The 27,006-nt window shown below is 40.1% G+C and overlaps 2 protein-coding genes across 4 annotated transcripts; one reads left to right on the forward strand and one right to left on the reverse strand.

The window, feature by feature from the left end:
- Positions 1 to 215: 215 nt before the first annotated feature.
- nbr1a (NBR1 autophagy cargo receptor a) lies at positions 216 to 20,405 on the reverse strand. 3 transcript variants are annotated; one of them, XM_088000929.1, is made up of 22 exons: positions 20,177 to 20,405; positions 19,777 to 19,839; positions 16,871 to 16,889; positions 16,764 to 16,786; positions 15,580 to 15,762; positions 15,337 to 15,414; positions 15,016 to 15,239; positions 14,475 to 14,594; positions 13,959 to 14,258; positions 13,401 to 13,560; positions 11,197 to 11,445; positions 8,987 to 9,106; positions 7,302 to 7,377; positions 7,109 to 7,219; positions 6,604 to 6,780; positions 6,330 to 6,500; positions 6,064 to 6,212; positions 5,428 to 5,858; positions 5,236 to 5,321; positions 4,776 to 4,863; positions 4,513 to 4,612; positions 216 to 1,800 (listed from the first exon to the last, which is right to left on the reverse strand). In XM_088000929.1, the coding sequence occupies exons 1-22, from the start codon at positions 20,276 to 20,278 to the stop codon at positions 1,615 to 1,617; spliced, it is 3,216 nt and encodes a 1,071-aa protein (XP_087857055.1). In that variant the 5' UTR covers positions 20,279 to 20,405; the 3' UTR covers positions 216 to 1,614. The 3 variants fall into 3 exon arrangements, with proteins under 3 accessions (XP_087857055.1, XP_087857057.1, XP_087857056.1); XM_088000930.1 differs by lacking the exon at positions 4,513 to 4,612 and having other exon boundaries at positions 1,634 to 1,800; XM_088000931.1 differs by lacking the exons at positions 4,513 to 4,612; positions 4,776 to 4,863.
- Positions 20,406 to 21,026: 621 nt separating this feature from the next.
- On the forward strand, positions 21,027 to 26,771 carry psme3 (proteasome activator subunit 3). Its single transcript, XM_015013446.2, has 10 exons — positions 21,027 to 21,204; positions 22,083 to 22,115; positions 22,197 to 22,259; positions 23,931 to 24,035; positions 24,122 to 24,170; positions 24,252 to 24,370; positions 25,439 to 25,575; positions 25,661 to 25,715; positions 25,892 to 25,978; positions 26,082 to 26,771. The coding sequence occupies exons 1-10, from the start codon at positions 21,163 to 21,165 to the stop codon at positions 26,160 to 26,162; spliced, it is 771 nt and encodes a 256-aa protein (XP_014868932.2). The 5' UTR covers positions 21,027 to 21,162; the 3' UTR covers positions 26,163 to 26,771.
- Positions 26,772 to 27,006: the final 235 nt, after the last annotated feature.

Below are 27,006 nucleotides of genomic sequence, written 5' to 3' on the forward strand. Positions count from 1 at the left end.
AGAGATAGAGTGTCAAATGAGTGACAATTTATGGTGAAATCCTCTGAATTTGCTTTTTCTTTTTTTACCTATGCTGTATTTAACACCACCCTAAAAATTCAGTATCATAATAAGTACTGAGATTTGCTAAATTGACAAAAAAAGTAATAATGGCGACTTTCATCCAGCCGTTCACACCGCCGTGTTTGAATTATTTACAACTCAATAACTCAAAATGAATCTTAAAGAATTTATTTTCTGTACCAACTTTCAGACCTACATCTCTAGATTTTCAGTGTTAAGGTGGAAAGAAACAGATGGGCAAAGAGTTTATTGGCAGATTGGGAGAAGAGTATTTAAAGTGTACACTCTGTTGCAGAAGAATAATTTGACAAGCAAGGTAGATATATTCAGAATTACTCTTAAGAGCATGTTTTTTTGTTTTTTTTTACTTGAACAATTGTAAACATAAGAAAAACGATGGTTCCTAAAAAGCTCAACCACACACACACACACACGCAAAGTTAAGTCCAGACACAACACAATGTCAGCTTACATGACAAGCATGTTTCGGTAAGCTAATCATCATCGCACACAAGAGGCAATGCAATCAAATCAAATATACTTGGGTCCATAAGCTTTGAGGAATGTGTTTTAAGAGACATCTCAGCTTAATTAGTGCTAACTGAAAATTGCTGGGTTTCGCTTTGAGTTTTTGACCAAGACATGTGAAAATGCAGGCAAGTGGGGGTGGGGGAGATGATAAAAGATGTCACAAAGCTGTATTTTTGTTTCACTGTGACTGTGCTAAGACCACAAGAACATGACTCGTCTCTAATAGCCTCTATTCATCATGCAGGTGTCAAAAAAAACATCCAAATCTGAACAGTGATCCGTTCTGAGAGTTTGGTATACATTCCACATGTCAACGTCTAAAATAACAGTACTCTGATACAGAAGAAGATTGCATTGTTAGGCAAATTTCACTACAATAATTAAAGAAAAAACAAAAAACTTAAATATCTATTCTTATTACTGCACTCTGACTCTTAACCCATGCAGCATCAGTAGCATCAGTTTACTCCAGAGCTAGCTTTCCTGACCCGGTTCATCTCACACAAAGTTTCATTTTCATCTCTATGTATATTAACCCGACCTTAAGAGAGCACAATTATTTTACAGCGCTGAGGAAGCAGCTACATCAGCCATACAAACACAGGGATGAGGAAATGATGGGGGGGGGGGAACACTTAACTCATCGATATTTCAGTTTTCGCTCATTTTCAACCAACACGTACAACTCAACGGCCCCAGGTAAACAAAGCTACCAACGAGAATCATTTACAAGAAGGTGTACAGTAAATGGCTAATTTTTGAAGAAAGCAGTAAAGCTAAATTAAAACGGGAAAGAGAAGCCATTTTTTTTTTTTCAATTTTTCTTCCATATATTTGGAGACGAAAGTGTAGTGTAATGTTGAAAAAGCAATCGAAAAAAAAAAAAAATCCAAACACAAGAATATGAGACATTTAAAAGCCCAACTCTATAATTACTCTTTTTTTAAATTAAGCTCAAAAGCTGAAATAACTCTTTTCCTATGAGTCTAGGAGGCGCCTTCGCAAAAGCTCGGCATCGGCTCATTGCGGAGGGTCAGCAGCTTCATTCTGGCTTTCCTCGGCCATCTGGACCAGCTCGTTGACGGTGTGCAGCAGGTTGTAGCCGTGCTTCCTCAGCAGCTGCTGGTTGAGCCGCTGGTCCTTAAAGCCCATCTCCAGCAGCACGGCCATCATGGAAGGGTCCTGTCTGGCAGGGTCGATCCCTCGCTGGAAGAGGCGAGAAAGAAAGAAAAAAAAAAGGCAAGGAGGAAGGGAAAAAGAGAAGAACATAAAGAAGGTAAATCTCCACTCAACGAATCATGTTCACAGGGACAAAGGTGTTTTATTTGAAATGAGCGCAACTTGTGCTTAATTTGAGGAATTTTCCTTCCAAAGTGCAAAAAAAAAAAAAAAAAAAAAAAACGTAATTTCAGTTGAAGATTTCTTGTCTTCAGTATTGGATTTACTGCTCCCCCTTCATCTTTATAAAAATGCGTGCCGTCTCTAAAATCAGTTTTTTTGCTCTCAAGTGTGTTTTGAGCATTTATACTCTCTTCCTGTCTGCAGCCTTCTCCTCTCGCTTGAACGTCCTCTCCCTCCTCAAGTAAAAGCCGTGTTGTCTGGAGAGAGTAAAAGTCCCTGTGATGGGAGGGATGAAAAACTAAAAAAAAAAAAAAACAACAACAACAAAACAAAGTGCCTCTGCTGTAGTCTGTTAACCTGATATGTAATTAGTGCATATGCAGATTTTTAAACAGATGTTTTACTTACATGTTTTTCTTATAAGTCAGTGGTAGCTCACCATCCCCTGGAGTAAATTATGTGAATTACTAATAACACCCTAAATAAAGCTAATCATGACAATTGTGTCACTCTATGCTCATTCATCAGCTCGTTGTTGAAAACAAGATTTTGTTCTTAACAACTCACCTTGTTGAATAAAATTTAAATAAATATATTTTATTAGATGGATCTAGGCAGAGCTACTGCTTTAAACTGCAAGAGAGCAAAAAAAAAAAAAAAAAAAAAATTAAAATAAAATAAAATCTGCAACCACAGTGATCAGACTTACAGGTACAACTCAAGAAGGGAGAGAGTTTGAACAAGAGGAAAAAGACGCAACCTTATTTTTATTTATTTATTTACTTATTTTTTTGGGGGGTTGAAAGCAGATTTTGAGTGGAAGCAATACATCATCTGAGACTGAAACAATCTTCCTCTTCAACTGAAAATGTAGTATTGGATGGGAAATTCTTCAATAGGGATACAAATGTACAGAAGACGATTAGGGTCACTGGAAAAAAAAAAGAAAAAAGAATTCTTTTTTTCTCAGAATTCTGAGATTAAAGTCAGAATTCCTTTTTGTCTTTTTTCTTTAAGTGGCCCTAATCCTCTTCCGTACAAACGTGCTTGGAAACAAACAGGTATTTTCTGCCTTGAAAAAACTGGCACAAAAACTACTATGTTGCCTAATTTGATGTATTCAGATGTGTCATTGAGTATTATTGTTGCCTGTTGAAAGCATGAAAAGCATGAAAAAAAAAAATCAATGTCTGCTGCTGGCTCAATAATTGTTTACATGACATATATCAACATCATGAGTTAAAGACTATTTAAAGAAGAACAACATTTATCTGTAGCGTATTTTAACCATATTTGAGGTAAGAGACAAAAGGAAAGTCATATATATATATATTTTTTTTTAATAATGGCTACAACCCCTAAAGTACTGCCAACAATTCTGGTTAGGCATGAGCTGGTTAAGGAAATCATGGTATACCTATATATATATATATATATATATATATATATATATATATATATATATATATATATATATATATATATATATATATATATATAAAAACATAAAAAAAACATAAAAAAAAAGAAAAATGATGTAAAGATGCCATCAGTTCAAGTCCTTGTGTATCATTGTCGCAATGTCAGAAGGAAATGCTGGAATCACCAGATTTGTCAGCTCTATTTGGAGCAAACTAATGTAAACTGACAAATCTTTAGGACAAACCTGCTTCTTTGTGCAGAAAAAAAAAAAATGTCGCAACAGATGCCCTTCATAGTAAGAGCTTGATCACCGTTCTGTGCGGAAATGCACGCGGCTATGCAGACAGATTCTCCTCTGTGCGGCCCTGGCAAAGTCTTTTGGCTTTAAAGCCTTCGTCTTTTCACTAACCATAAACCAGATAAACAGGGATGGAGTTAAAGCTCTGTGCATTCTGACGCTTCTGGCTTCGCTGTCAAACCGTCAGACAGGTGAGCACGGATGAAATAACAGCTCAGATGTCTTTAAACTTCAAGAGTGAGGATTTTATTAGCTGATATGTCTAAACAGAATCAGGATACTACTCAAGATTAATCTTAGCATTTTCAAATAATTTTCTGCATACATTTAAATCTTGTTTTTTTTTTCTGATAATAAAATATTGCTAAAAAATAAACAATATGTAGAATGTTTGGTCCTATCAGCACCTGTAGTTAAATTACAAATAAATTTAACTTGTGTTTATGAAACGTTTTTGCTTGAGTCAATAAATCACAATTACGTTTTTTCAACAAATATAACTTTAATAAATATGTTTGTAATTTTACTCAACTATCAGTAAAATACGCTTCTGTTTTTCAGTAACAGCAGTTCTGATTTGTTTGTTGTCACTTTTGCGTAAATACTGCGGCGCTGTGCCGTTTCCTGCTCATCGTCATACTGCTCACGCCTCATGCCAGCCCATGCCTAACGTTGGGACGCTTGCAACTCAGCTATTCATTTCCAAATTCTAGAGTTTTTCTTGACTTGAATGAAACCGTTTTCATCTGCTTGTGCAAATAATCAAACAAGCAAATTAATAATGTCTGGTAATGAAAAGCTCTCATGTTGGAAGTTCTGTATTTTAGGTTTATAGAGCAGACTTCTGAGTCATGTACCTGTATGGAACAGTTTGGTCCAGTGAAGAGAGCCTTATAAGCAGATGCGGCCACAGAAAGGGCCCCTTTGACAAGTCCCTCTGTGATGCCTCCTTGGCCCCTGGTGCAAACACAGTCACACTCACTGATTATACTAATTACCTCTCAGGTTAACAGACTAAATTCTGTTGCAGTGCAGCATGAAAGAAAGGAAAAAAAGAAAAAGAAAAGAGACTACAGCACAGAAATTGTAGCATAAGAAGTTTTACTCTGCTGTTTTGCACCTTGGCTGCAGCGCTTTGCCCGCTCTCGGATTGTACGCCTCAAAGGCACTGCATGCTGAGCCGGCTGATCTGGACAGACCGGATGATACTAGAAAAGGAAATGACAACCCACAAAAAAAAAAAAAAAAAAAAAAATCTGATTAGATGAGGAACATGAGTTTTTTTTTTTTTTTTTTTTTTGTCTTTGTTGAAGCAACAAATCCTGAAAACCTTCGTGCTGCGTTAGTTCCTCTCTTCCTGCAGTGGTTATAATGCGTTTCCTGAGTTGCCTTAACTTCCTTCTAAAACTGCTAAGTCATGTAAACACAATGAGTCTAACCAGCAGACTGAGTGGCAACGGTAAAAGGTAAACTGTCTGGTTTTACAGTGATAAATATGCCGCCTCTTAGTTTTATGTGCCAGCCTATGTATTATATCTGCAATCTGGTGAGATCCAGTCACCGTGATGGTTTAAACTCACCATTTAGGTGAACCCGTGGTTGTTGCGGCTCGTACGGTTCGCAGGCCGGAGGACTGGGATCCCCAGCCAGATACAGCGCCTCCGATCTGAAACGTGGATAGAAACTTGACCACTCGAGGCGGAGCTGCGGTGTGGCAACCACCTTCCGTTTCAATAACAAGAGTTAAAGGCTCTTGAAAGCCCCGGTCTCACCTGGGCGAGTAGATGACCGGTGTGGGGTGCAGGGGCTGAGGCACGACAGGCGGCGGCACCACTTCAGGCGTGAGCGTCACGGCGTCGAGCGTTTGGGACGCGCACAGCATCTGGTTCACGCTGCTGTGGATGGGCGAGACGTGGAGGGGCCAGGTGTTGCCCAGCGACTCCTCCACGGCGATGGTCTCTTCTTCCTTCCTCTCCATCAGCGGCGCCTCCCTGCACGGCTCAAAGTTGCAGGGCTCGTCCTTTTCCTGCTCCTGGTCCGGGTCGGTCGAAGAGGCCGCGGTGGCGCTCGCGGCGGCGGTGTCGGGCTGCGACATGGCGGAGCTGTACATGGACTCGCCCAGGGGCCGGCTGGTGTCGAAGCAGTCCGGGAGGACGATGATGTAGTCGTCGCTGGAGGAGACGGAGGACGTCTGGCTGCTGACCTGAAGCAGGAGACCAAAAAAGGCTTTTAGGCTCCGAATATATTTACTGACCCTAACAGTTCATAGTTCGCATTGGATTTTGTTTGCGGACATTTTATGGTTACTACTTTGTGTTGCCGATTACTCACCTAAAATTCTAATAAAGTATAGCAAAGTATGTGTCTGATAAAATGTGGAAATATTGAAAGCATGTTTATAACATCACCTCATCCCAGTCTTCTCTGGTTCTGCCTTCTTCTTTCTCGCAATTCTTCTCCTTCATGTTTTGCATAGTGTGCAAAACCTCTTTGTCTTCGTTATCTTGATGTGATATCTTGATATTAAGGTTTACATTTTCGGCTCCGAACTCAGGATCTACCAAGTGGAGGGGGGAGGAAAAATGACCAAAATAAAGATCCTGGCTCAAGAAGGTCCAGCTATAAAATAAAGGAAGATTACAGGTGTGTTTTGTTAGTTTTTTTTTCCACTCACCCGGCCTTGAGTCGTCCTCTCCCTGGGTCAGTTGGTTGAAGACGGTATTTGCAGGCGGCGCTATACTCTGGATTCTGTCGGCATTCATCTCCTCCTGCTTAACTTTCGCCTTCTGCTTCTCCTCCACCCCGACTCCCCTCTCAAAGCCAAAGCCGGGCCCCCGGGTAACAACTGCAAGGGTTGGAAACAATGTTCAACAGAGAGAGAGAGATTAAAACACAGAATCTCCCTCTCTGGCGTTAAACTCCGAGAGGAGCCGATTGCAGCGGCTCACCCTGCGGTTTGAGGCTGCTGTGCTTGGCTCGGCGCAGGGGCCTGTGGTCCGGGGCCTCCTCCAGCGTGAGGGAGCGGATCACCGTCTCGCAGAGGAACTGAGCTCCGCTGATCTCCTCCTCCTTCTCCTCGTCTTGCGCTACGGGCTCCGACACGTCTTTGGGCCTCAGTTTGACTCCTTACGGAAAATACAGAAAAATTATAAAGGACGGAACAGTTTTAGGATCTGTTCTGAGTTTTTTCTTGTTCTAGAATATTTTTTGAGCGAGAAGAAGGGATACGGGGTTGTTCTTTCTATTTCAGAGAAATATACACAGGGATTAGCAACTAAAGGTTCTAATTGCAGGCCTTGAAAGAAACTTTCTATTATTTGACTGAATAACCAAATCAATTTCCAGAATTAACTTAAAAAAATGTCTTTGAACATAAACACCTGTTTGTGTTTAAAATGTTTAAGTTTCCCAATTAGACAACTCTAAAGAGTCAGCAACAGAGAAATGGCTCACCGAAGAGTTTACGGACTCCTGTGGTCTCCGACTCGTCCTTCGTCTGTGAAGTCATCGTCCTTTCCAACAAAGATGAATCATTGGGGAGGGGGGAGATGCAGGGAGTCAAAGCTGGAACAAAAACAGAGAGAGAAAAAAAAAATTAAAATACATATTCCAGTTCAGGGCTGAGTTTTTCAGCACTTTGACTCACCAACGGGAGTGTTGTTGGGGACTTTTTCCAACTCTTGCACAATATTTATGTCCAGCAACTCAAATGAAAGCAGATCCTAAAAAAAAAAAAAAAAAAAAAAAGAGTAAACAGAACAATGAAAATTCAAATTACCGTATTTTCCGCACTATAAGACGCACCTAAAAACCTTCAATTTCCTCAAAAGCCGACAGTGCGCCTTATAATCCGGTGCGCCTTATATATGGACCAATATTGAGCCACAACAGGTCCAGCAACGGACCTTACCACAGGGGCCGCGTTTCATTGGCTAATGCCCATTTTAGGTCACAGTGCAGCTACCACGTGCGTGACCGTCTCACAAACACAAGCTACAGTAGTAAACATATGCTAATGTACATTGTGGACCATCAAAACCATGAATGCCGACTTACCCAGCCTTGCAAGAACAATAGGCATCAGTGATCTTGTCCACAGCTATATTTATGCTGAGGGTGTGAGGATCTGCTGTTTTCCTCATCTATCGGTAGCTTTTAGCTGTGACGCGCACAATGTTGGAGGCATCCAGTGGCTCAAACACCTTGATGTCGTCCAAAAAAGATGACATGAACTTGTTGGTTCCCCTGTCCATTGTCGTGGCTGATATGTTGTGAAAATCCGGCAGAAATGCTACGCTAATTAACTCAGATCGAAATGAAAGACGTCATGTTTACACAGACATGCAGTAGGCTGCTTACGTAGTTGGTCCACTACGGTAAGCAGCCGCCAACTTCTTTTTCCCCCGTAGAAGAAGTAGTGCGCGGTGCATGCTGGGATAGTTGTCAGAACACTGGTTTGTTAATAAAGTTTGATAATACATTTAAAGGGGGGGAGGGGCAGGGGAAGAGAGACAGAGACTGCAGCGGCAGCGTGTCGGTTGGTCTGTGTTACCCAGAAAGCAGTTGGGCATAATATCGCAACACCAACACCGTGAGTGAAACAACGACTGGGCCAGCCTACTATATAAAGTACTCGGGGACCATTTCTTTATTAATGTGGATGTGTAATAATAGAGTATGAAGCGTCTATTCTATGCGCCTTATAATGCGGTGCGCCTAATGTATGAAAAAAGTCCTAAAATAGGCCATTCATTGAAGGTGCGCCTTATAATCCGGTGCGCCTTATAGTGCGGAAAATACGGTACTGTGGTGTAGTAACAGATGATGAACATTCAAGCCAGTTGCTATGAGACCCTCTGTGGGTTAGAACCCCCTTTACTTCTCAGGATTCATCTGATTTCGGAGTTTACTATGATGACGTTTAAGTCACTGTCCTAATTTAATCAGCTGTTTGATAAACTGGCCGACTTCTACTACGGCTATGAGGAGAACAGGAAAAAAAAAAGTACTAGAAAACCTGTTTTAAGGAGACCAAAACGAGAAAATTTGCAGTGAAAAATCAACATAATGGTTTTATTTTTACTACATGGGTACTAAAGTAAGAGTATTAATGCATCATTGTCTCATTGTCATGAAAACACAGACCAAAGATTTGACTGTTAATATGAATATATTCACGTTTGTGTAAAAGTTCACACAAGCAGTGGCAACAAAAAGAAAGAAAAGATACTTTTCTGTACACTGAACTGCGGCCACCATTCTTATTTCCGTTTGATCAACGCACGACTTGAAAATGACGTGACAGAAAACGGCTTCGCGTTGCGCGAGCACCTGTGCGGTCAGCAGGTCGACCGATGGGAAGTAGAAGTCTTCTTGTGGGAGGTCTGCAGCGAAGGCAGGGCCACTCTCCTTGGGCGTCGCCTCCTTCTCTGCCGGTTTCACCTCCTCCTTCTGAAGCACAAACAGGATGGCCTGTCAGTGTACCAACCCTCACCATAACAACCATGTTAAATCTTCATGGACCATTTCCGATTATTTTTATAGTAATAAAAGAAAAATTCCTGTTCATTCTAACCCTAACAAATGATCCTTTTTCTTTTCTTTTATTGTTTGTTTTTTGTTTGTTTTTGTGGGACACAAAAGTTGTAATACAAAGAATAAAAGGACACAACAACTTTGCTAAAGTGCTGAGTCGGTCCTAATTTTTTCTGCATTTCCCTTCAAAGCAGCCAAGTTTATTTTTTTTTATTTTTTTTATTTTTTTAAGTTTTGATGCAACACTTCTCCAAGCTTTCTGAAGGACTTAAATAATTTTACTTCTGGACTTTGGCTGATTTTGTTTTACACATTTTCAGCTCAGTATGTGACTTTATTTTATTGGTTAAGCAACTTCAACTTAAATCTATGAATCATTCAAGCACAGAAATAACCAAAGACTCAGAGGAATAACCAGTGTTGAGTTTTTACTGGATAACGGCTAATTTAGGCCCCCATTTCACCAAATTTCAAATTCCTGCGTGAAGGCGATTGAGCAGCTACTGTATCTACTCACCAAATTGTTTTTTTTTGTTGTTGTTGTTTTTTGCCACTGTTTCCAAGGCCATATCACAATGCTACTGCTAAAGGGACAACCTTCTCTGCACTAGGATATTATCCTCACAATCTGTGGATATTCCGTATGTATAAAAGAGGTTTCTGCACCTCCACCATCAGTTTTAGCCATGCTGTGGGGGAGGAAACAGTCAGCTTATCAGCGGGGTATCAAAGGATGCAGGGGATTGGGCTAGTGCAGTAGTAAGACGAGGGCATGCACACAAAAGTCTCACTCTTCGATATGAGCTGATCACACCAAAGATCTGAATCCTTTGTTTCTCTGGCGTTCCATGGTCACCCAGCAGAACTGTTGGCAGCCATTTTGATGGAGAGCTCATGGGCCTGAGGATGCCATCCATCCATCCATCCATCCATCCACCCACCCACCCACCCACCCATCCTCCGCCAGGAGACTGAGCTTCTCACCATATCTCTAACCAGACGCTCTGCAGGGGAACCCTTTATCACCTGCCTGTATCCGCGATCTCAATATTTTGTTCACTACCCAAAGCTTTTGACTACAGATGAGGGTGGAAACGTAGATCGGCATGTAGATCTTTGGGCTCAGCTCTCTTTTCACCACACCAGACCAGTCTCATGTATCCAGGTGCTGCTGCTTCCAGTCTTCTCCTTTTGTGCGAGTTCAACGCAATCTCTGAACCCTGACACTCCATCAAACATAATGTGGAGCACACTGCCTGCCAAACTCCAGTCCTCAAGACCTAATGTCCAGTAACTTTTAGATGCATCAACTGCTCCAACACACCTGAATAACATCAACGGATCGTCACCAAGACTTTGCCAAACTTGATGCCATGCTGAAGGGGTAATTCAGTTATTTGACTTGGACGCATCTAAAAGTTGCAGGGCATTAGCTCCAAAGGAATGCATATGGAGACTCCTGATCTAGACCTGCCAAAACTGTCGATGTTCTCGGTCAACTTTAACGTCACGGTGCGATCCAAGTCCGGTGTGAAGCAAAGAATCATCTTATAAATTAATAGTTGGGCATTTTGTTTCTATCAATGACTCATCATTTTTTTTAGTAAAATCTATTGAATAGTTTTCGGTATTAAAATTAGTATTGAAGGACCTACAGGGTGATTCCCAAACCACAATTAGCTTAAAAATATACAGCAGATGGTTTGCTAAAGGATTCTCTGTCAAGTCTTAGATGGATTTCTCCATCCACTTGCTTAAAACAAGACTTTCAAATACAGTTGATCTGAGGTAAGACAGTTGGTTGTTTTTTGGTGTTTTTTGGTGCAGGTGGAAGGCTGAGGCACTTCAGAATGCTTGGAGAGCTGCCGTTTTAAATCAACCAGAAAGGTCATAGGACAGTCGGGCTCCTTGGTACGAAAACATGAAGACATTATGGGTGATTTCATCTAAATATCTATGTGACCAGATTATTGCAAGTAGGTGATGTCGCTGCGTGTGAGACTTGCCAATCGCTTGCTTTGGTGCCCGAGCCCGTTGCGGCCGCTGCCAGAGTCGACCACAATGCTGCACCAGACCCGCGGGCCGAACTGACAGCCGCAGTGCGCCAGCCGCCAGTGGGAGGTGTACATCCCCTCCATGACGGGAGCCACAAAGGCCACACTGACCACGCCCACTTGTCCCGGAAGCAGCAGGGGCACTGGAACCTCCCTCCTCTCCTCCGACGCCAAGCCGAGGTTTCCCCACATGAACACTAGCTGCGTGCACGCACACACACATACACAGGACACAAAAAATAGGAATACACATGCGAAAAAGCACAAAGACAAAGAGCATGCAAACCAGAGTAAACACAACAGAAAATAAAATAAATAAATAAATAGTCATGCGTTCATACTGAGGGGGGCAACACTCATTTTACATCCAGACAAAGACTTAGAAACTTGAACCACAACATAAACTTAACTGGATTAAATAAGAAACAACACTGGATAAACACAGGTGCCTCTAAATAAATTTAAATATTTTTGAAAAGTTACTTTTTTTTTTTTTCAGTGTTTCCGTTCAAGAAAAGAAACTGATATTAAACAGATCTATTCCACAGAGAATGACATAGCTCTAAGTTTTATTTTAGTTTGGATAACTATGGCTCGCAGCTAATGAAAAGACAACGTTCATGTAGCTACTACTCACATAAACAGATTAGCTGGCTGTTCATGGATTGCTATATGAAAAGTCGGATGGATGGGAAAAGTGTGATAGAAAAACAAAAAAAAAAAAAAAAAAAACAGTTGAGATGATTGGGAGAGAATCGCTAGTGGACTGTGACTGGAGTCAGAGCTTCGAAAGCCACCACACACTAATGTATTCAGAACATAGGCTACAACTCTCCCATTCCTTGTGTTAAACCTGAACCAGAGACGAGGTCAGAGGTGTCTCACCTGGGCTAAAGAGAAAAGAGGCTTGGCCGTTGGACAGTGGTCCAAAAATTATCTGTTCAGAAGAAAGCTGCATTTTATTCAGACATCATGGTTCAAGAATCTGGAGTAAGATTAGACAGGGACAGAATCCAAGTTGCTTCTTAATGATTTAGGATGCCTCTGTCATCTGCTGCCGTTGGTCCTGTGGTCCTCCGTCATCTACCGGGGTATTTCATGCTTCCCTCTGCTGACAAGCTGTATTGAGATGCTGATTTTTAGTCCAGTAGGACTTGGTACCTGCCCACACAGCGAAACGTACCAACACCCGCTTTAGTGATAATGGGTTAGGGTTAGGGTTACCCTGTGTTTGGCCTAAACCTCAGAGAATCCATAGAGTATTGTTAAGCATAGGCTTGCATGAAATTAGAAAATCATGCAACGGTAACGGACTGCAGTGTCGGTATCCGTAGTGATAAATCCACATTTTTCCACAATCTTCTCTTCTTCAACTTCCGGTGCGTCCATCCTAGGTGATGCAATCGGTGGATCTACACCGCACCTGCTGCGGCGAGGCTTCGTCCGACAAGCTGAATATCTTGTTACCATCCCAAACTGTGAACTCATGATACTTGGAATATGTCAGAAAATAATTAGTCCATCCCCAGCATGTCGTTGCGGTGTTGGTACCGATGTTTACGATGCTGATATGCTGTGCTGCTTTAGCCAAGAGGAACACGAGAGACACCGAACCCAACAACGCAGATGAGCTGCAGCAAAGAAACCTGGGATTCCTTGAACACCTCAGCAGAGCCACAGGCTGAACGCCTCCATGCCATGCTGCATTGATGCACTGATCCATGCAACGGATGCTCCGCCGAGTATTGCGTGCATACACTCTACAGTACATGAACATACTTTGTAGAAGGCCCACATTTCTTTATTTAAAACAAAAAAAAAAGATTTTCTAACTGAATTTTGAGCTTTCATTAGCTGTAAGCCATACTCATCTCATTTTACAGAAATAAAACATTCAAAAAGTATCACTCTGTGTGTAATAAATATATTTGATATACATTTTTTTTCTCTCTCTCTAAAAACTGAATTACTGAAACAAATGCAATTTCGGAAGATATTCAAATTTACTGAGACGCACCTGTAAGCTTGGAAGATTTTAGTAAATCAAGAAAAGGAAACAAGTTAAGAGGAGAATAAAAGTAGTAAAGTGGGAGGTGTGCAGGGCATAGAGAGAGAGGGAGAGTGGAGCCTGGCCTCTCGATGAGTGGGAGGGGTACCTTGGTCTCTGAAGTCCAGCTGATTGTGCCCGAGTTCTTCATCTTCCAGTATTTGATGAACTTGGTACCAGGCTCCAGACGGGTGTTATCAGGCAGATTTTCATCCAGAAACAAGGCAGCCATAGTGGGCACCAAGGACGTGTGCGAGACCCCGGGACCCCTAGTTTCAAGTGTACAGAGCATTGTTGAAAAAAAGCCCTGGTTTCTCTATAACACGCATCTCTTTTTGTTTCTCTACGAATCAAAAAAAAAAGCAGGACCCCAGAATTTTTTTTTTTTTGTTTTTTGTTTTTTGCAGCTCAAAAGCAAATTTTTCTTTCTTTTTTTTTTTTTTTCTAGAAAATCTATGAAGCAGCAGCAACAGTTTTCACATTGAGGTAGTTCCAACATTTGCCACCACCCCAGAGCAGCCAGCGAAAACACTCATACAGACTAGATTACAAAGATGGCATATTTTTGATTTCTTTTTCTTGGAAAAAAAAAAAAAAAGACTTTTTGCATCCATGCTGGGCTAGAGGTACCCAGCACTGTCGGACGCCCTTCCAAGGTGGCGCTTACTCTGGACTGGAGGCCTGGGGGTCGGGGACCGGGGCTGGGATGTGACCTGGGTCTGTGGCGGGACCTGAGGCTGATTCTGAGGCAGCGGGAGGAGGCAGCGCCGGGAACTGGGTGGATGTGGACGCCATGTTTGCCAGGCTGGCTCTGTCTGAGGTAGGGGGTCCGCTCCACTGCATCCCCCTCTTCTCCAGCCTCAGTTTCTTCTTGATTTCCTTCACCTCTGCTTTCAGCTGCCTTCTTTCAGCTTTGAGGCGCTGTCTCTCGGCCTTGCGCACAGTCCTGTCTCCTCGCCTTGGGAACCTGGTTTAAAATGTCATCAGGAACACCTATTTGTTGACTATCAAAAGTTTACTTTCCAAAATAAAAAAAAAAAAAAAAAAAAAAAAAAAACAAAACACATTTTTTGCCTTGTCTTCACCTTTAATAATGTAGATGCTACAGCAAGAACTAGCACTCTCTTTCAAATCTACGTCAAGAAAGTAGTAGCTGGACGAGCCTCAGTTTTTAAAGGTTTACCTAAACTCTCCCGACATTCCATGCTCGGGGATGGAGAGAGGCGTCTTGGTTCTCACCAGGCTGTGGCTCGGATCGTGGCTGTGTCTGCACATCTCACACAGGATGCAGGACGGGCACACACTGGCAAGGAAACAGCGCCAAAAATAAATAAATTAATTAATAAATAAATAAAAATCACTATGCGTGCTCAAAAAAGTGTGAAAGGAATTCATGGATAGGGGTGAATTTTAACAATTACGTAAAGAAGAGAACACTAACGCGTGACGTCAGTTGTTAGGTTTACATTGTCACATAGCGCAGTGTTGGTTTGGAGAGATTTATTTGCTCTTATTCAAAAACTTTTTTTTTTTTTTTTTTAATTGATCAAGTTATTTTTTGACTGATTTAACTTTTTCTGATGATCTGAAACATTTCAGGATAACAACAAAGAAGAAACCTACAAACCCCCTTTTGCAGGAATCAAATTCACCCTTCAGAACTTATTTTTGACAGCGTAGACATATCAATCCGCTACACCCGACCGCCCCAGCCTAATGCCTACCTGCATTTGTAAGCCCCCTCAGAGGTGAGCTTGTTGCAGGTGCTGCAGTTTGGGGTGTACCCTAGCGATCCGTTAGAGGTGGAGGGGCCCGGTCGGGGCCCTATAGGTCCTTCAATGGGCCCACAGTCCTCTTGGAGCCCGTCGGAGGATTTGTGAGTGCAACACTGGCCGGAGAAGTCGTTGCACATCCGTTCCACCACCTCCTTTACGACTTCGTCCTTAAACTAAGACCCAAGAAAATAAAGTTTTAATTGTCTGAGGGAAAAGTTTTGCACAATTTTTTGGGGGGATTTTTTATTTTCCCCAATCGGTAATGCTAACCTTCTCCATGTACGATCTGAACCACATAGGAGGAGGATCATCGTCAGGTTTATTCCCCTTGTTTTCTTTTACTGCTACCTGTAAGCAGAAACCAGAAACAAAATCACATCTTAAACGTTAGATAACAGATAGTAAAAGACAGAGATGAAGTCATTTTCACTGACTCATCCTTGTTGCATAAAGTCAGCAGATTATAACCAACAAAGAAAAATGAGTAAGACGACGGAAGATGGGTTTTCTTACGCTTTCTCGCTCTGGGGTGATCTGAGTGCCTTTGTCCACGGATTTAACTCTTGACGGGTACGGCGGAGCAGGTCGGAGGTCTCCTTTAAGCTCCTTCACCTCCGCCTTCAGAGGACCGCCGCATGCCTGACCCTTCATCTTGTACACATTCATGTGCAGCTGGTTCCCCTGCTTCTCTGCACTCTGAGAGCAATGGACAGCAAACAATAAATTGAAGGCAAGAATGACAACATACGCAAAGAGAAAGTTTTTGCAGTAAAACACATCTAAGCTGCTTTTATTGTGCTGTTACAATAAAACAAGCGCACACTTAAATGTTCACACCCTTTGAACCTTTTGCATTTGGTGACTTTACAAAAATAAAAATTCTACCACCGTGTATTTTATCTTGTGGTGAAGAACTGCGAAGTTTAATGAAAAGGATAGCAAGTTGTGCAGTGCACAAATCTGGCATTAATGGGAAAGAAAGCCACTAGTTGGAGGGAGGGAGTCCATATGAAGGCCAGTCTGCAGCAAGTTTGCAACAAGCCATGTGGTGGACAAGGCAAACATGTGGAAGAAAATCCTCTGATCGGTGAGAACTTTTGTTTGGCCTACATGCAAAAAAAAAAAAAGTGCAATCTTTCAGTAAATAGAAAAAGAAATTGACAGTCTGAGAGCTACAAAACAAGGATTCAGATGAAAGCACATGCTTGGGTTGGAAAGTCCAGACCTAAATCCAATTAAGAGTCTGTGACAAAGACCCTTCATGAAATCTGGCTGAGCTTGAGCCATTTGGAAAAGAAGAATGTGAAAGGATTTCAATATGTAGACATGAAAAAGCTCACAGGAGTGTACCTCAAAAGACTTGCAACTGTAACCCTTAACCATAGGTGATTCAGCAAAACATTGACTCAGAACACAAATGCTTGGCTCAATTTCATTTTCAGATTTTTGTAAGCAAACAATCTTGATGATGCTTTTTGCTCCTTTCACTTTCTAATTATGCACAGCCTCCAGTTGGTCTATCGCTTGAAATCTAGATGAAATACGTAGAAACCCGAGAGACTTAAAACGTTCAAAGGGGATGTATGTCTTTGCAGCGTGCTGTGCCTCTTTTATCACATAATTACGGAATAACAGAGAAAACATTATAGTGCTACTCAGCCAATAATTTCCAAGAATATCCAGCAGCGCTACAATACCTTGATTGCTTCTTCGTATTCATCTGCAAAACAAAAACATGTCGGTGTATTATCAACGCGTTACTCGAGTGCCATGACGGAAAACCATCAGTGATTATTATTCTTACCTTGACTGTTTATGCAGATCTGAAAGAAAACATACATAGCGTCAGAATTAAGTAAGTCGCTAACTTTCATTATTGTCAAAAACAAATACACCATTAACCACAGTTGGCAGTTCTTAGCCATATGCAAAGCAACCAGGCTGAGAGTCGGTTCCTCAAAGACCAAGGTCGTGGTCCTCAACTAGAAAACATCGGACTACTCTATCAGACTCTGGACTCACTGGAGAGACTACATATAACTTTTGGCCTGAGAACACATTGGGATTGCCCAGAATAAGCTGGACAGTATTTAACTGGACCTGGACCACCTACTATTGTGACCCAATCTCAGCTAAATTGAAAACAATGGATGAGTTGAACTGCCTTATATATTTTTGACAGTGTCTGGAACATTCCTTAGAGATTTTGGTGCTTTGGCAAACAAACAGCTGGAAGCAGATTTTACATCTATGATGTAAATCTTCTGAATTTGGTGGAATATGTTGGATTGAGATATGGGGGCTGGGGAGGCCACTGGGGTACAGCGAGTTTATTGTCATGATGGACATGGCCCACAACGACATAGACCAAGTAGGTTGTACTATTTGAGTAAAGGTCAGTTGGTAATAATGGGTTCAAACTATGCCAAGAAAACATCTCCCACCCCACCAGCAGCAACAGCATCCCGAAACACCAACACAAGGCAGGACGGACTCAAGCTTTCACGTTGTTTATTCTAAATTCTGGGTCTATGATCTGAATGTTGCAGCTGAAATAAAAACTCATCAGATCAGGAAACATTCTTATCTTAGGACCCATTATTTGCCAGTCATGTGGTGAATCTGTGTACCTCCATTTTGTATCAACTAGATTTGGGCCAGTCTCAAAGTATAACTAGAGTTTAAAACGTTGCTCCATTAAAATGGCAAATTTTGCTGTTCCCAATTTTTTAGAACTTTAAAACTTTGTATATTTACTTAAAGATATATTGTGGGAATCACAGCAAATCTCATGCCCAGTACCCATGTTTTAACATTTGGTCCTTTCATTTTGCTTTGCTTATCCTTTTTATTTCACTTAGATGTTGATTTAGATTTATTAAAGGCATAAACATGCATGTAATTGTTTGAATTTCATACATTATTCAAGCTACAATATTATTTTCTGAAAACTTAATTTTAAATCCCATTTCCAATTACTGGGCTTCTGATCCCAATTGAAGATCAGTCGACTTCAATGAGACATTACTTTGACCCAACTCCATTATGTATTGGATTCACCTAACCACTGTTCATGTCAGTAGACCAAAATGTTCTTTTCTGCCCCTTTAATTGGTTTTTGGCACTTGTAGTTTTTATTCACAATTAAGACAGTAAGGGGGCAGAGAGAGAAGAGTAGGACACCTGCAGGAAAGGCCTCGAGTTCAGGAATCAAACCCAGGATGGCTGCGTCAAGAACTATAGCTTCTGTATATAAGGCTAGCACTTAAACATTACACATACACCTAGCAGTCATTTTCAAAATCTCCCCACAGACTATTTAAAGTGAGCTATTTGCAGCCACTTGACTTTAGTTAGAAATCACTAAATGAAGTCACTGTTTGTCTTTATCGAGAACTTATTTAATTAACATCAGTGGCTTGGCATTACACCCCAAATAGTTCAGAATGTTTTTTTTTTTTGTTTTTTGTTTTGTCATTTTAAACAAGCTGGTCTAATGCTGGTGCGCTGCCATGGTTGTCAAAGACAAACAAAAAACAAACAAACTGTTCCTGACTATGACGTAAGGAGGACATGGGTGGGGCAGAGTCACATGCTGCAGGCTGAACTATGAACTGTACCATCACTGGGCAGGAATGGGGTTTAATATTATTGTCTTGGCTTCATTTTTGTGTGTTTCTTTTTTTGTCTGGTGGTCTGATCAATCATTATTTACCCTTTGTCTCAATGTGACATCAGTTTGTTGAGTAATTAACATGTAATTGTACCTGCTCTGAACTTGGTTTGGTTACTTTGGTGTCTTATCCACCCAGTCATTTGTAATTTCTACCATTGCTTTAACATTTGTTGGCAGAAATAAAACAACAAAAAAACAACAACAACAACAAAAATCTGAAAACATCAAACCGCCAAAATGTTAATGTCTTCTAACAGGGTTTCATGTGGTAGACCAAGAACAAGTTGTATGTAATTGTGGAACTGAATTAAAATAATACACAGTTATAATACATTTCCTAATTAAAATGCATTCTAACCATTTATCTTCTGAGCTCATCTAAATAGTAAGTAGAGGCCACCTGTACATAAATTAATCTCGTTATCAGCACAGCTTTGTGAAGGCCTCAGGGGTGAACAAACATGTAAAGATCAAAGAACACAGCAGACATGGTGACTCTGGAGGAGCTGCAGACATCCTCAACTCATGTGAAGAATCCATTAACAGGACAGCTATTAGTAATGCACTCCACACTCCACAAGCCATGTAGGGCAAACATGAAATGTTGTGCAAATAAATAATGGGCAGCAGCTTCTGTTAAAATCCATAAGACAAAAATAAATAAATTCTACATCTATTGTGTAATTACATAATGCTTCTTTGTGTTGGCCTACTCCATAAAACCCAATGAAATACATTAAATGTTGTATTTGTAAAAGAACACAAAGAAAAAAATATTAAGGGGCTTCAATATGTTTGGCATAATTTACATACGCGTCTCTGGTCAGCATGGGTATCATATTCTCCAGTGAGTGTATTTAAAATTTGAAAATCAAAAATTTACTCACGTCATAATGGCTTTAAATACGTAAAAATATATAATAAAATAGAAAAATATATTTTTTTTTCTTTATCTATGTGTTTATGTTGTTGTTTATGTTATCGATCGAATACTTCCTGGTAAGGGCGCCATGTTTACATATAGAGAGTCTTACCTCTTCATTATCTTCATCAAAGTACTTAACTTGAAAGTGGTTGATCCCAAATGACGCTTTGATCTGAAATGTAATGTGAAGGAGTCATTATTCAACCCACAGAAAACAATGTCTAAAAAAAAAAAATCAGCTATTCACACACACGTACAACAAACCCTCAATAATAGACATTTCAGGCTGAGAAATATTACACATCGACAGCTGGAAAATGGATGTAGGAACAAAAGCTTTATTCTCAAAACAAGCTAAGCACATTCTCATTTAAAATGACCAGCTCTGCACATATCTTGTTGACCGAATCGACCGTCCTTCAGGTGATCTGCTGTTTACGTGTCTGCTAGGCCATTTCTGGGCCTGCTCTTCCCCAAACTGCGCCAGCTTTTTTCCTCCAGCAGCTTACCCAGGCTTCCACGGACTCCCACTCCAATTTGTCCACATCCTGAGCCAGGAATCTCTTCACATTCCCGCGAAAATTGACTTTAATCGTGACCGGGAGCCCCATGACGGCCGTCTAAAGCGTATTTAACGACTTTCATTTGAGGTGACGTCGGTCTGCTTGATCCCTTCTGCCCTCGACTGTCTTCTCTTGTTTACATCGTCAACTGCGTCACGAGTAGACGGTGACGACACTGCCGTCTCTTCTTCTGTAAATTAGTTTACATTTACCGCCGCCTGGTGGACTGGAGTATGTAAAAACAAAAAAATGAAATAAAATGAAATTAAATAAAGCTGTAGTAGAATACAACAGAATGTATTGTCATTTATGCAAATATAAATATTGTTGTACAAGCACATTGGAGTTATTTTGCGTTTCTCCAACTCAAGAATAGTACAAGTTTAAAATAGAGAATTAATACATGTACAATAAAATGGACACAAAAAGAAAACCAACATCCATTCAAGAAATAAATTAAAGTTTACAATCTAAAGGTTTTTCATATCAAGAATTTGTTTTGGTTACAAGAGGGCGGTAAAGTTTCTCTATTTATTTATTTTTATTATTATTACCGGTACTTAAAAAAGAGAGAGATTTTTTTTCCAATACTGAAATGAAAGTAAAATAATGAAAAATTATGATACAGCATCACTCACCAATAATTCTGATTGGTGATAATAGATACAGAATTGTTCAAAGTTTAACCTTAACTTAACCAGCCGAGTTATTAAGAACAAATAAAGACATGGGGGGCTAGGGAATATGACACCTGTCGTTCATAGTTATCCTGGTAGGGGGCGATATCCACACTGAGATGGGTTTGTAATGCGCCGATAAACTCAAAGAGAAAGAGACAAAGAGTGTGGCTGAAAAGTAAAAGAAGCCACACATTTAGCAAGAGAATTTGATGCCAGTGGGACAATCTTTACTCTCTTGTTTGATCACAGAAGATGTCTTCACTCCTCAAGGTGGACAGTGAAATTAAAACCAAGGTGAGATTCAAACCTCGTCGGAAGTCCCGTCAATAGCTCTCCGACGTGTTATCGGCGTTCAGTAGCGTCATGTTAGCCGCGCTGGGTTCATAATGTGTGCTAGGCTGATAGCAGATAACGGCGGCCAGCCGGCGTGTTTCCGTCCCGCTGTAATCCACTCGTGGAAGCGATTAAACAGGTTCTGGTCGACTTTGACGGTAATATCCCGGTAAAATGAGGCGTGAGTTCCTTTGTAGTGCATTATGTACGAGTTAGACGCAGCAGGGAGAGCACATGCGCTTAGGGAGGCCTCGGCTGGGCTAAGTGAACGAGCCATGGTTACACCGATGTTCACCGGCTTTGACTTCATTTAAGCAGATGTTTCCCTTTTGTTCAGGCCCCATAATAGAGGAAGCTGTGAATTTCTTGTTTATGAAGTTAATTAATATTTTCTAGAAAACGGTGATATTTCCACATAAAATAAAGAAAAACTCCCAAAATATTTTTTTGGGTGAAACTTACCTTTTGTTAATTTATAAAATCTATAATCTAATTGGTAAAATCAATTAAATTTTACCAATTGGATTGTATATTTTGCTGGCAATTTTTGACAACGCATATTGTAAACCCCCCTTGACTTGACGTTTTCACTTTTATAAATTTCTACAAATTTAGTAAAATTCTGCAGGAGATGGAACCAAAATAAAGAGAGAACTTGTTTCACAGACCTCCCTTTAAAAAAAAAAAACGGCAGTGATGAGACTCGTTTAAGTAGCTAGTGACTCTGTCTGATCAGAACAGACGCTAACCTGGTCAAATATTTTTGCATTCTATTACCATTCTTGCAAGGTTCAATAAAATGCAGTTTCAGTGTTGATCTCCAATCTTGTTGTTCGCAGGTTGATGCTTTCAGGGAACGTATCACTTCAGAAGTAAGTGTCTTGTTCTGATAGTCCCATGTACAGTGTCCAGTTTTAAAAGGATTTTCCTCTAAAAATGTTTCCTTCTTCTAGGCAGAGGACTTAGTTGCGAATTTTTTCCCCAAGAAGTTACTGGAACTTGATCACTTCCTCAAGGTGAGTCGGTGTTATTTTTTATTTTTTTTTTGTTTTTCTTTTTGTAGAAGGATTTACACCATAATTTTACCTCATTAGCTTTAACGTTTAGCACCAACAAAAGCTATTTAAAACAGTGGGAAGTTTTCATGCAAAATAAAGGTGAAGTTGTTGGGGGTGGAGGAGGGCTTTCCAGGAAGATGACGGTAAACATTTTTTTGCCGATTTCATACTTAATTACTGGTTATAATGAAAGCCTTTGCAAACTTAACGTTTATTAGATCATCTCCATTTATGTGCAAAGTGTCTCCAAAAATCCATATTCTAAATCACATAAAATTAATTTAGGAGGATGCATTTTTTTTGGTCATGTGATAAACAAATGCCTTATCAGGGTGAAAATTGGTGAAAAAACACAAGTTTTGGGAGTCGGAATGTTGCTGTGCTTTTGACCACCCAGCCAGCAGAAACGAGCCCAGAACATAACACTCCACTAAAGGAGGAGTTCCACTTATCAGCCTGGAGCAGGGTGAAGTGTTGGCAATGTGCCATCCATTGATCTGGAGAAAAGGGAATTAACCTTCAATAAAAACAATAAAAAAAATTTAAAAAAGCTAAGCGTTTCACCTCTTTTGAGACAAAATAATTAGAATACTTTGCTTTATTTGTAAAGAAGCTGCTTAAATGACTCGAGTGGAAACAGTAATATTACCTCAGTTTCCTTTGTGACTCCTAATTAATTGTACATGAATTGTTGCATAGTGTTGAGCGTAATACATAAATGGCCTCCTGGCTTGCAGATTTTTCATGACATTTGTGCCCACTGGGTACTGTGCTGGGTTATAGAAAAATGATAATTTATTGTAATTTGAGATGAATGTGATATGATCCCCGGTGTCTTCTTTTTTCTTTTAAAATAACCAACAAAGTACATATATGAACACAAACAAAAAAATTAAATTAAGAGAACAAATCTTATCACTGATTATGACCCACCCCCCCCAAAAAAAATTCTCACATTTTATTGCACTAAGCCATTGTGAAATTCTGTTGTTTTTCTATTGAAGGTTTTTTTTTATTATTATTAATATATGCATATTCAATAAATTGACACATTTTGTATTTAGGACTCGTCTTTTTCTGCTTAATTGCACATAGTTACAAAAATATTCTTATGTTGCCGAGCTCTTTCACTGTAACCCTGTGTGCATACAGACCTTTAAAGTGAATAATTGTTTTCATTTAAAGTGAAAAAGCAACAATTCCTACTGTACAAATGACAGATGTAGTGCCACATATCTAACATTGGTCATTAAAGCTTTAATGACCACGTTAAAACATTTAAAAGCCTGACTTTGATAAAAAAAAAAATAGAGTACCTGCTAAATTTAGCAGTAGCTCATTGAGTATCATCAGATTGCTTGCGTAGCACAAGTGGAGATGCATCAATCAATCAGCGTCAGTCAGATCAGAATCTGCTTGTTTCGTTTCTGTCATTCTGATGTCTTACTTGGATGATTTTAAATGTTGAAACATTTTGATGGAGCATTGTTTTTAACCATATTTGTTTATAACTTCCATGCCAGTTAATTCCTAGTAAGGCATGTAGAGTCTAATCTCCCGTTTCCTTCCAGGTTTTTAGTCGCACACTGCGTTTCCCTACAGTAATCTAATCCTGCTTAAACTTCTCAGGACCCCAGCATAAACATCAGTGAGCTGAAAGAGATTCACTCGGAGATTAACCTGACCGTGCCGGACCCCATCCTGATCTCGAACCTGCACGACGGGCTGGAAGGGGTGAGTCGCGGCGCTCCGCTGCCTCAGCAGGCGCCCGAGGAACCGTGTAGTGTGAGCAGCTTTTAATCCGGCTCTGTCTGTTTCAGCAAAATGCCAAGAAAAGAAAACTGGAAGACGGAGGCGAAGACGCCGTGGGTGAGTTCTGCGCCAACGGCCTCTCGCACGTCCTATCCGGCGTGCTGGTTGATCGTTTAATAATCGCTTCTCGTCCTCCAGTGACCGGCACTAAGGTCTTCGTCATGCCGGGTGGGATGATGAAGTGCAATGGAAACCTTGTTGAGCTCATCGAAAAGGTCAAGCCAGAGATCAGGACACTCATAGAGAAATGCAACACAGTAAGTCTGCAACATCCTGGTTGTTTTCTTTAGGGAGAAATGTATCGATAAAGTCACTTCAAGTATAAATTTGCAAAGATTTACTAAAACATTGAATAGCTTACCTAACCGCACTGACTCGCACGCTGCTTTAGAGAAAACGAGGCACAATGTTATAGATGTGGACTCTTTTAAAAAAAAAAATAAAAAAGATGCACCGATTTGTTTCATGTGATGAAGAAATGATTTAATGTCGACTCGGATGTTTTCACAGTATCATCATTCATTTATCACCTACACGTTGGACTACGAAGGGCCAAAACTTCCACTCTTCCATATCCTAATATGAATAAAACTGGACATGGATATAACACTTTGTGTGGATACTGGAGTGATACTGAAAGTTGATATTCATGTCCACCTTCAAATGTTTAATTTGAAGGTGGTTAATTTTCATTTCATGAAGCAAATTATTCTGTTACTGTGTCTCACCAAATACACAGTATTTGGTGAGACACAGCAACCTGCACAGCAAGTTGTCAACTGTTAACCTGCACAGCAAATGGACTTCAGATCACCTTTAACTATAACCGTAGTTGACCGGCCTACTGAAGGCTCCTCCACACTTTCGAGGGAAAGGGGGCCATTTTTCAACATTAAATTATTACATTGATACTTAAATGTATTAATACATTTTCAAAAATGCAAAATAAATACATTTACAATATATTGGATTTATAATTATAATATTCCAGTAAGAAAACAATTTAGGAAATAAATCCATTTGAGTTATTGCAATTTGCCTGCATTACCTATGAAAGTCAGCAGGGGGTGCTAACACTGCTGTACTTGCAATGTTACCTCTGAAATTGACCTGCTGTGCTGCGCCTTCTTCTAAAATTGGATGTAAATGTCTGATTGATAAACAAATCAGAGTCCCAGTTATTCCTAAAAGAAATGAATAAAAATACTCAAATTTTACTTCACAGAAAATGTTATGGATCAGTCTTTCTCTTAAGTTTCTCCAAATATCCAGCTGACACTTTACCATTAGCAACATCCCACACTGTTGTTTTTCTCCCTCTGTAGGTGAAAATGTGGGTTCAGCTCCTCATCCCCAGGATAGAGGACGGAAACAACTTCGGCGTGTCTATCCAGGAGGAGACGGTTGCTGAACTCAGAACCGTTGAAGGGGAGGCGGCGTCTTATCTCGACCAGATATCAAGGTTTGCACGTCTTCCAAACATGCCGCCTTATAAATAGGATCCATTGAGTATCTGATGTCATAACGCTTGTTATTTTTATCTCCAGATACTACATCACAAGGGCGAAGCTGGTTTCTAAAATAGCTAAATATCCGCATGTGGTAAGTAAATGTCGTCGTGGAAAAATCAGTTCATTAAATGTGACTGTTTTTTCCTCTTTGCTTGTTAGATCGTATGAAATAATGTTAGGCTGCGGAGTTAAAGTGAAACTTTAGTTTATTTGAATGTCAGTGGAAGAAGAAAAACGGATGTTTGTTTTTTTCTGTCTTTAAATCAGGAGGACTATCGGCGCACAGTTACGGAAATTGACGAGAAGGAGTACATCAGTCTGAAGATCATAGTTTCAGAGCTCAGAAATCAATATGTACGTTTTGTTTCATCTGCATCCATTTATACCTCAATTATTCTCCTTTAACCTGGCCGAATATTTCTTTATTTATTTATTTTTTGGTCTGCTTCCTCTAAAGGTAACGTTACACGACATGATCCTGAAGAACATTGAGAAGATCAAGAGGCCTCGAAGCAGTAACGCCGACGCATTGTACTGATATTCATCCAGCCATCTCAGCCTCCACATCTGGTCCCCATCTTGTACTGGTTTGTCTGCAGGACAACTAGGCATTCATCAACTTCAACACAATCATCCAAGCCCTCTATTGAATTCATAGCATTGTAGATGGACACATGCTCTTAATTTTTTTTTTTTTTTTTTCAATTGTAATTTTTTTCTTTCCCCTTTGGTTCGTTTGTTTTAAACCCTTAAAATTCTCCCAGAAAATGAGGAAATTAATTGTAAAGCAATGTTTTTCAATTTTAATTAAACATGTTGGCTTCAGAACCTTGTGAAATTTCGTTTGTAGCTCTCAAATACTCAGCAGTGCTTTGTGGCTTTTTTTTTTTTTTTTTTTTTTTGGTCCCCTGCAGGATCTAAGGATTGATCATATATAGTAAATGCAATGCAATACATAAGCTGTATTTTTGTTTTTGTTTTTGTTGCTCTGAATGTTATACATTATACCCTGTAGTTGTGATGGGAAAAATTAGAGAATAAGTTTTAGATCGATGGGCTTAATGGTTTTCAGTGAAAATGCTTAAGTCACCAAGACCGTCTCTCATTATGGAGCATTGATGCTATTGAATAAAATGCGTTTTTATAAGATGTCTTGGAATCTATTTTAATTGTGTGGGGGCAGGAGAGCAGAGTAGATTCTTGCATATATTACATACATATATATTTAATAGAAGCTGAGAATTTGTGCGAAGTTCATCACTGCTCTGTTAGAAAGCAGGCAGTGGTTCCATTTGACCTGTAGGGGTCACTGTAAATGCATTTAATGTTCATGAGATTTCCTTGTTTACAAGTCTGCAAAAAATGTAGCATTTTTTTTACAG

Source organism: Poecilia mexicana, unplaced genomic scaffold, assembly GCF_051168715.1.
Source record: "Poecilia mexicana isolate PSO_F unplaced genomic scaffold, ASM5116871v1 scaffold_19, whole genome shotgun sequence".
In the NCBI taxonomy this organism is placed as follows: Eukaryota; Metazoa; Chordata; class Actinopteri; order Cyprinodontiformes; family Poeciliidae; genus Poecilia; species Poecilia mexicana.